The 11217-nt window shown below is 32.9% G+C and overlaps 1 protein-coding gene across 1 annotated transcript; it reads left to right on the forward strand.

Annotated features, from left to right (window-relative positions):
• The first annotated feature begins 7801 nt into the window (after window positions 1-7801).
• Window positions 7802-10907, forward strand: LOC131609958 (beta-glucuronosyltransferase GlcAT14A-like). Its single transcript, XM_058881799.1, has 4 exons — window positions 7802-8508; window positions 8610-8685; window positions 8786-8901; window positions 10287-10907. The coding sequence occupies exons 1-4, from the start codon at window positions 8016-8018 to the stop codon at window positions 10799-10801; spliced, it is 1200 nt and encodes a 399-aa protein (XP_058737782.1). The 5' UTR covers window positions 7802-8015; the 3' UTR covers window positions 10802-10907.
• The last annotated feature ends 310 nt before the right edge of the window (window positions 10908-11217 follow it).

Here is an 11217-nt window from a genome sequence, read left to right on the forward strand (position 1 = left end):
AGCCTTTTATGTGAATAGGGACATTTTCAACATAATGAAATTGTTTCAAGCACAATCAATAGGAACTCTTGAATCAGACACCAATTTAAGCAATTGATAAACATCTTTAACATGATATTGTCATAAATGATAAGCCCTCATAACCATGAAGTTACTTGTAAAGTATAACAATCTAAAACTAAGTTCTCATTCCAAGAAATCAAACAACGTCTCCACCTCAAACCCCCATTAATCACCTTTCACCCTCATTTACGTATATGCCTCTTTAACTAGAAAAAGCTCATAGAACTTAATTTTTTTATCTCTCAACAGTATTCCATGAAGTTGGACAAGTGACTCCAAATATAAAAAGGATGAATTGTATTTTTTTGAAAAAATATGTATAATTAAAAAAATTCAAAAAAAATTATTTAAAATGATTTTGCAAATATTAAGAAGTGGAATAAATAAAAGGAATAAAATTGGAGTTAAAGACAGATTTAAAACAATGAAAATAAGCCAACAGTCAAAATTTAAAGAGATCATGGATAAGAAAATTGCACCAAGAGATTTATAGAGGTTTGACCTAACCACTTGACCTACTTTCTCTCTATAAATTTTTTCTTGAGAGTTCCACTATATATTTATCTAAGGATCTCATTTTAGATTCAAGAGCTAAGCAGGACAAGATAACCAGACCCATAGCCCAAATCCAAAAATACCCCTACTTCGGAAATACATTTCTAAAGTAATTTTTTTCCGGAATTCGGAAATGCATCTCCGAAAAAATCCATGCTTTATGTCTACTTTATTCATTGTGCCTTTCAAGAGTAGTTTGTCATGCAAAACTACAATATACCTCTAGATACTGATTATAAGTTTCTAATTTCCAATCCACAATTTTGATTGTTGTCGGTGTTAAATAACAAATGTACGTGTGATTTGGGAATTGTTTCATGAAAAGCCAATTAATTCAGCTGTTTTTTTGCATGTTTACAATTTCCTCTGCATTTCATGAAATTGCAAAGCGGAAAGAGAGTGACCATGGTATCTTCAACAGTGTTTGTGAAGTTGCTGATATATTGGGTTGAAGAGCTGGTGGGTTCAGAAGTTTAGCTGATTATTTTTCAGTTTTCGGAAATGCATTTCCGAAACACCTATAAATGGGTTATTTCAGAAATGCATCTCCGAAAACACTCTCATTTAATGTTTTCGAAAATGCATTTTTAAATTCTGTAAAAATCTAGAAAAAAATTACTTCGAAAATGCATTTCCGAAGTAGGGATATTTTTGGGTCAGGAAAGAAATTCTAAAAAATAATAGGGCCTCCAAATTTTGAGTTTTGGGCTTTGTAGACCCATACTATTTATTGAACATTTAGGGGTATTTTTGGAGATTATGTGTTTGATTCTTGTAACATGTGTGTGTTATGTTATTATAGTTTTAAAAAACTATTATACAAATAGGGACAACCTTCGTCCCACTTTGATTCCAAAATATATAATAATTGAATAATTAAAACAACATTATTATATTATTTTATGTTCATTTTATTTATTATTAAACTTTTGTAATATAATATATCACATTCTAATAGAATTTTTGTAATAATTAAAACAACATTATTATATGAACATTTTATATAAAAGGATATATTGTTTAATTTTATTCTACTATAATATTAAAATTTTAGCAAAATTAATATTATTTTTAATTAATTTTTATAATTAAAGGATTATAAATTAAATTAGTAGGTTTGAAATATTTTTAAATAATAACATTTGTATTAATCTAGCTTAGTGTATTTTTTATAAAATTTTATAATTTGTATAATTAGTTCGACTTTATTCACGATATTATACCAACTCTAGTAAAATTTTGAAGTTTTTATTAAATGTCTCAAAATTATGAGCGTCTCATAATTTTAACTATATATATTTATAACATACAGAATTTTGAATATTTATATTTGTTCTAATTGTTTTAGTGATTTACGATATTTTTGACAAAAATAAATAAATGATTGCAATGCATTTTAATATTATAACTTTAATTTTTAATTGTTTATTAATTAAAATATTTCAATTTCAATATTGGAGTTAAAAATAAATGTTTGCATCGTCAATTGTCAATTTGTTGTTTAGTCTTCCTCTCAGAACATTGAAATATTTATGTAACTAAAATTCAAAGTTAGTTATTCAAATTTTTATTAAAGATCTATTTTTATTATTAGCCCTGGGCTTCAAAAAAGTCAGGATCGGCCCTGCATATTGAGATTAAGCGTAATTTTATACAAGACTATGTTCATAATGAAATTTTAAACTTAAACTTGATTGATACAGACCATCAATGAGCTAATATCTTTACAAAATCTCTTGCTAAAACATTTACATATGGTATTACGACTAGAATGAAAAAGATGAATATCTCATAATGGTTATGTCTCAGAATACTAAGATGTGACTGAGAATATGCGTTTTCTGACCAAAGAGACTTCTAAAGTGTGAAGGGCTCACGTGTCAGAAATGTTTTGCTACATTGATTGTTGTTAAGTTTGTGGTTCAATTTAAGACAACTGTCTTTTCTTGAAACACACCAGAACGCTTGAGTGACACATTGGGTACAATTATTTATTGGGATTAGGTTAAAATTTTCTTACGACTCCCTTTTTGTCAGACATCTTTTGCACTATTCAAAATTTCCCATCATTGCATCAAAAAATTTCTATTTAAATTCACTTCACTCACCATTCACACATTTTTGCTCTAAGAAAACCTTCAAGCTCTTTGCAACCAAACCCTCGATCTTCATCGCAATGGCTGCTCAACAACAATGTTCAACTAATCAACAATAACCTTTATCATCTCTTCAAAAATAGGAACAATCTTTTCCTAGACTTCAACTATCAACTCCAGTATATGAATTGAGAGTTCTTAAGGAACTGATCATAGATTTCAAGAATCTTAAAGAAAATGATTTTGATTTCTTTGCTGAAATCAAAACTTAAGGTTGGGAAACATGCTTTGATCGTCTTCAAGGTCAAGTTTACATTGAACTGGTGAAGGAATTTTGGATTCATGCTTGTGCTTCTCCAAGCAATCAAATTTTCTCAAGTGTTATGGGGAAGAAGATATGTGTGATTAAAGACGTGGTTGCTAAGCTTCTCAACCATGATGAAAATGGAAACAGATTCTATGAGATGTCTGTTTACATGGAGAGTTTGGATGAAATGGTTGATGCTATCTTCCAAAATGGAAAAGATTCAAGTCACGCTAAAAATATCCACAAAAATCTTAGACTTTGGATCAAGATTTTTCTAGGTTGCATTCATCACCGTCCCTTAACAAATTCTCTTGATTATGTGAACGCTGACTAGAAGTACATGATGTTCTTCTTGTCTTCTGGAATTAAACTCAACCTACTAGCTATTCTATTCAAGTATCTAGTAGAGATTATCAAAATAACCACAACCAATGGATCCAAGTTTAGAAAATGAATTTCGATGGGAAGACTCATTTCTAACATCTTAGTTGAGAGCAAGCTTGTAGAGTCTCTGGATACGAAAAAGGATCTAGAAGTTGACCTTGGAGCGCCCCTGGATGAAAGGAATCTAAAGAACATGGGCCTGATTCAAGAAGTCAGGATTCTTCCTGATGCTCTATACAGGACGTTTGTCATTTCCAGAAGGATACGCATTGATGATTTCCCTACTTTCGATTCTCTGAAGTTTCCAGAAAGCATATTTGCTACTCTTCAAGAAAATACTTCTAGTGCATCAGCTGGGTCTCCAGCAAAGAAGAAGAGAAAAGCTTCCAAGAGTGTTGGCGATGGCCCTTCTAGGAATCCAAAAGCTAAGAAGTCTAAGACTTCCAAAACTTCCTCCTCTTCAAGTACTCTCGAACCAGTGAAGCAAGCTGAGGCCAAAGCTTCTGCTTCTGAAGGTTTTGAAAAGGCTATTGAGACAGATTCTCATGTCCAGAACACTGCTACAAGTAAGTCTTCTTCTGAGACTTCTTTACTTAAATTCCCATTATTTAACTCATTCACCACCTCCTCAACTTCAATTTTTACACCACCGCCACCTCCTTTTTTCACCCTTGGAACGGAGATTGCTCCCAGTCAGAAAAATCCAAATCCAGCAGAAGTTACTACTTCTGATCCTCAACCATCCCCCACAAATCTAAAACTTTTTTAAGACACTTCTTCAGGAACCACAATAATAAAAACCTTTCTAACTAACATTACACCATAACTGTATGTTTCTATCCCTCAATCATCTCAATCTGTATTCTTAGAAACCTACCCAAACTATAACCACCCTTGTTGAACCATCCCATAATCTCATTCCATAAACTCTTCCATCCCAACTAAACTCATAAACAAATGACCCCCCCTTCATCACCCCTCAAAATCACACCTTCATCTGTACTCATGTAACTATCCCTGATTTGATAGACTCTTCAAATGCTTCAGCTGACTACGTTGTTGATGTTGTCTTTAAGGATCAGTCATCTAAACTAGAATTAAACCCTCTTTATGCCTCAGATGCACATGTCACCGCATTAGAAGACTCTGATTCTAACATAGAAATCATTGCCTTTCCTGATAGTCCCTCTAACCCTTATACCACCCCTTCTGACCAAACCTTTCTTAGAACCAACATTGTTCCCCCTCAAATGGATGAAATTATAATGCATTTTGGCACAGAAGTCAATGCTTCCTTGGAATCTTTGATGCACGTTTTCACCTTTGATGTAAATACTAATGAGAGTGATGCAGTGTGGACAATCTTCAGAATATGGATGATCTCACACACTCGAGACCTGAAAAATTTATCCTTTTGGATACTATTAAGAGATTTCAAACTGGACTTTCAAAAGTCACTCAACTGATTTTGGATAGGTACCGACCTCCATGTGTTTTAGATCGTGAGCCAGAAGTTGTTCCAATATCTGAAGATTCTGCCTCTGAACTAGAACTTTAGATGATTATAGCATTTTCCTCTGGACATGCTACTAAGAAGCCTCCTGCTAAAGAACCAGCCTCTGCACCCTCATCAAAATTAGTTATTGCTTCTAAAATTTTAGAAGTCTGCTGCAACTACTCCAATGATTCTGCCTCAATCTCTTTTGAAGACTCTAGATGAGATCAAGGAAGAAAAGGCTACCGTTAGATCGCGTCTGGATAGGCAAGATCAATTGTTCAAGGATCAAGCTAAAACAAATTTTCAGATAACTAGGATGTTGCAGCAGATAATGTGTCGTCTACCACCCCTAACATGATTTTTTTCCTTTTTAGTTTACATTTCTGTCATCATATTTTTGTATCTTTATCAAATTAATCAATGAAAGCTTGCTTTACTTCTTTTATTTTTGCATTCTTTTTTATTGATGACAAAAGGGAATAAAGTTAGATGATTTGGATATATCTATATACCAAGCAATTAACCCATACATATACGCTCTGATATATTTATGCCTTTTCTCTAATATTTGAATGATTAGGAACTTTGAAAAAGTCCACTGAATGTTTCTAGACAGGAAATTCTGAAGAAATATCGTGCTCTGGGTTATATTTATAACCAGGTTGATCTGATTCATGAACTAAACCTCTGTGTAAAGGACTCTAACATCAACTAGACTCTAATACCTCATATGCTCTGATAGCAAGCCATTATCTGAGATAAAGCTTAACCAGACATACTCAATTGGCATTAGAGATGATTCAACCAGGCTCTGAGATGATGAACTCTGCAATCACGACCAGACTCTGAGAAGTTGATAAGTGTTCAGTCAGGATCTGAGATGACGAACTAGGAAATCACTATCAAACTCTGAGAAGTTGATAAGTGTTTTAATCATGAAAGTGTTTCTTTCATGCAGATTAAAAGGTTTTATATTCCAAAACTATTCTCTATTTCTTGAACTCAGGGGGGCCTCTGAACAAGCTGGGATAATTTTTTAGAATATAAAACTCAGGGGGAGCTTTCTAAGTTTACTCTGATATGTTTTATGTGATTAAACCTAGTAAAAATTATTCATCAAAATACATGGTTTTGTGATCATAAAAGAGGTGGAGATTGCAAGAACAAGATTTGGTTTTACATATGGCCTTTAGTTTTGATGATAACAATACATTGTTTCTTAGAGAACAATTTTATACCCTAATGGTGTTTGTTTATTATGTAGCTTTTGCTTACAGGTTCTGACTCTAATAGTATGACGTGTAACGTTATCAATTTCTGGAATCAACACACTCTAACCATGAAGAGTTACAAAGTGTGCTTTACAAAGACAAGTCAAGTTCTGGAATACTCTTTGACCTTGCTTCTGGTAGAATGCTCATCAAATGGCTTCTAACTTTAAATCTAATAGGGGAGCTTCTGAATATTCTCAAGCTCTTACATTTGGCATAAGTTCTGAAGAACAAGTTTTGAAGACTCTAAAGATAAGGTTCTGGAGAACAAGTTCTGAAGTTTCTGAAGACAAGGTTTTAAAGACTTTGATTCAACATTTGTTCCTTCTAAACATGATTCATCAAATTACGTTGACACTAGGTATTTGTGGTTGTAATGAGTTTGGTTATAGTGGATTAAGTCCTTGTTAATAAGGAAAAATCACCTTGGCGGGTGGACTGAAGGTAGCTTGGTTAACAGCGAATCAGGATAAAAATATTGTGTTATTATTTTTATTCCTTGCTCATTGTTTGTTTGTCTTGGTCGAAGAGCTTTCAAAATGTCACAGATGTGGAAAATAAAGATACAATAACTCCATGACTCCTTATATATTCCACTGGGAAGATGAACCATGCAATCTCAAACATTTGAAAGTATGAATTGCATTACCAACTATCAAGATTTTAGCGCACACTATTCAAAAAGCACTTAAAATCCCTAGTACTAGAAAGAATCATTAGGGTCAAACATAGGGACATGAGTTGAGACATACCTGCAAAACGCTACTAATCACAAGGAGGACATTTAATGCACCTTTTCTCCAAAGGTGTCGACGTCCCATCAAGACTATTCTACTTCCTTTCATTAGAAGTCAAACTGAAGATGAACCCGCCAAAACCCTCGTTCTACGATGTAGGAACAAGGGCTTCGAGAAAACTGTTTTTGGATGTCCTCAAGACCCACGAAGAAAACTTAATAACAAGCGCTGAAAGGGAAATCACACCAGACAAGTGAACTCTCATCTCCGCCAAAGATGCACAATCACACACTCTATTAGATCTCCCATCATTGATGTTCACTTGAATGGTCATTCGCAAAAGATGTAGAATCACATGTGGACGGTTTTAACCTTCCATACTATATAAAAAGTAAAAACCATATCACATTATTTCAAGTATTCAATTCATGCTCACTCTCACACTATTTTTTACTCGATAACTAATTTGGATGTTGAAGTACAAACCTTACAGATTCACCCCTCTTCGTCATATCAGAAGTTTGATCCACCACTCCAAAACCTCATTTTACTACTTCACTACATATTTTTACATTTCAGATTCTAGAACGGAACATTTATAATTAATTACATCACCGCAAATCAAATCTATTCAAACAAACCTCTCACTTTACTCAAGTAAATACCAATTTCAACATCACTTTCCTCCTCTAATGCACACCTCCTTCTTCAGCCACCATCCCTCCCCCATCATTAAACCAAAATAAAATGGACTACAAAGAACATACTTTTTCCCCTTTAATTTTCACAAATAAGCATAAAATTCTATTTCACGAATCTCTACCTATTTTTGACACTGCAACTAACTCATCAATAATAATAACAATAGTATAATTATAAATTGAATGCAAGTTGCACTCACACTTCTTGTCTCAACCGACAATTTACTGACACATAGAGGCCTTCTTCTCAAAGTAAAGAACTCCCACTCACACCCCAACAAAATCTTACATCATATAACCATTCACAAAACCAAACTCTCCCTTTACTCACATAACACAACACCTTCTCCTCTCTCCCTCTCTCCCAAATTTTGTTCAATTCACTTCCACAATTCTCTCTCAAATGGATATCAAAATATTCATGTTCTCCTTCATAATAACCTCAATACTATTCTTCTTTCTCTTCATCCCAACAAGACTAACCCTTCAAATCTCAACAATAAAACCAACTACCATGGACTACTTCAACATCCTAAGAACAAACCAAACCTACCCAGTTACATTTGCTTACCTAATCTCATCCTCCAAAGGAGACACTACAAAACTCAAAAGATTACTCAAAGTGCTATACCATCCAAACAACTACTACTTAATTCACATGGACTTAGGAGCACCAGATTCAGAACACAAAGATATAGCAACATTTGTGGCCAATGATCCTCTCTTTAGTCAAGTTGGGAATGTTTGGATTGTTGGGAAACCAAATTTGGTTACATATAGAGGACCAACTATGCTTGCAACTACTCTTCATGCTATGGCAATGCTTCTTAGGACATGTCATTGGGATTGGTTTATTAATCTTAGTGCTTCTGATTATCCTTTGGTTACACAAGATGGTAGGGTGAGTGTCCTTCATTTTTCTATGACATTTAATTTTTTTTTTTCAAGATTTGTTTATGATTGATTGATTTTTTGTTGGATTTTTTTGGATTTTCAGATCTGATTCAGGTTTTTTCTGAGGTGCCAAGGGATTTTAATTTTATACAACATAGTAGTCGTTTGGGTTGGAAACTGTGAGTGGAATGTTGTTGATTTATTTGATTTTCTGTTTTATGATTTTGATTTGTGTTAATTTTTATGATTTTTTTTTTTTTGTTTTATATCTAATTTTAGAAATAAGAGAGGGAAGCCAATGATTATAGATCCAGGACTATATAGTGTGAATAAATCAGAGATTTGGTGGATCATTAAGCAAAGGAATTTGCCAACTTCTTTTAAACTCTACACAGGTTTTTATTTTATTTCCCTTCAATTTATCTACTCTTTATTATGATACGCAGACAACAAAAATATGACATCAACACTGACACAATACAATGATACTAATAATAATTTTTAAAAAATTAATTATAATCATAGATGTCCATCAATAATAATTTAAAAAAATGGGTTAATAGTAGTTCACCCCCTATAATGTTAGCGAATTTTACTTTTCCCCCCTAGGGGGTAAACCGAAACACGCTCATATTACAAGGGGTAAACTACTATTAACCCTAAAAAAATTTATAATCATAAATGTCAATGTTACTTTCGGACACTATTATCAGTAATAGGATTTTTTTCACTTCTTGCATTTACTTATTTGTTTAGTCTATAAATTAGTTTGACATTTATGTCACATAGATTGGTACTTTAAACCAAACATCTGCATCAGAAGTTAGGTGTTATGATTAGATATATAGATTAAGGATTAAACTATCAATGTTATGGATGGTACAAAGAGTAATGTCCCTTTCAAGTATTAATCATGGAAAGTAATTTAAATGGTAGGTTGTAGGTGTTGAGTATTCATGTGTATAATGTGGGATCAAGAAATGTTACCTAACTATATGTAAAATTAGTGAAACCCCTCAACTTCCTCTTAAGTCTTAACCACTAGGATTAGTATTTATTTATTTTGATCAACTCTTGTATGATGAAGTTTAAGGAAAGATGTGGAGACTAATATAAAAACATTTACATATAAATTATTAATTGATAAATCTTAGATAGACATGTGACATCCTTGAAGATAAGTAGATGAGAATCTATGGACATATTGTAATGGTGTTGTGCAGTGCCCATCTCTAGATGCACATGTATTTATGCCTTATTTTAGTAGTAAAGTTGTTGATTGATTCTACCAATTCACGTGCTTTCTTACTTGTTTAGTGTAAAAAAATTTGTAACTGACACAATAAAATGAGGATGATAAAAAAAAAAAAGAGTACAATTTTAAATAAAAAATAGGGTTAATAGACATTTGCCCCCTGCTATATAGGCGAGATTCGGTTTACCCCCTATTAATTTTTTTTTTGGATTGCCCTCTTGAAATATGAAAAGCTCTATGATTTATCCCCCTAGGATCCCCTGTAACCTTGTTTTTTTTATTTACCCTCTGGTTTTTCACTGTTTTTTACACGCTTAGGGGTACCCTAAAAATACAGGGGGGTAATCTAAAAAAAAAAATTAATAAGGGGGTAAACCGAAACACGCCTATATGGCGGGGGGCAAATGTCTATTAACCCTAAAAAATATATATGTTTGAATTATAAAAATGTAAAATAAGACACCGCAATTTAATTTTAAAATGTGAAATAATTTCTGAAGGAAAATGTTATATAATGAATTTCAGGTTCAGCTTGGACAATAGTATCAAGATCATTTGCTGAATATTGCATAATGGGTTGGGAAAATTTACCAAGAATCCTACTTCTCTACTACACGAATTTCGTCTCATCGCCAGAAGGATATTTCCAAACAGTTATATGCAACTCAGAAGATTACAAGAACACCACTGTCAACCATGATCTTCACTACATTACTTGGGACAATCCTCCAAAACAACATCCTAGGTCTCTAGGACTTAAAGATTATAGGAAAATGGTTCTGAGTATGCGTCCGTTTGCGAGAAAATTTAAGAGAAATGATCTTGTTCTTGATAAGATTGATAGAGAGCTTCTGAAAAGGTATAAAGGCGGGTTTTCTTTTGGTGGATGGTGTTCTAAGGGTGGAAAGAACAAAGCATGTTCGGGTTTGAGAACTGAGAATTATGGTTTGGTTAAACCTGGTCCTGGCTCAAGAAGGCTCAAGAATTTGTTTAAGAAAATTCTGTCTGATAGATTTTTTCACCAAATGCAGTGTAGGTGAACATTTTTTATATATAAATTGGATATCACATTGGTTTGTTTGGATATAATTTTGTAAGAGGTTGAGAGATTCAAATTATTTAATAAAATTGATTTTGAGATAATTAGGTTTTGTTGAGTGTTGTTAGTGAACTAAATATTTATATAGTTTTATTTTTGCAGCAAAAATATTTATATCGATTAAGATATTGTTTTTAGATCATTTATGTGGGAGAATCAATATTATGCCGACAAATGCATAGCTCATGGTTTTCCTAACAACATCCAAGTCCAACGATCATCATCTCCCCATCTTCCTTATCTACAGGAGCTTCTCTTCCTCATTGGTTTAACCATACTTTTTCGCCCATCACATACATAAATATTAAGAAGATCAAACTCAAAACTTGTCAATTGTCATTACGAAAGAAAGAGTCT

This window comes from Vicia villosa, linkage group LG6 (genome assembly GCF_029867415.1).
Source record: "Vicia villosa cultivar HV-30 ecotype Madison, WI linkage group LG6, Vvil1.0, whole genome shotgun sequence".
Lineage (NCBI taxonomy): Eukaryota > Viridiplantae > Streptophyta > Magnoliopsida > Fabales > Fabaceae > Vicia > Vicia villosa.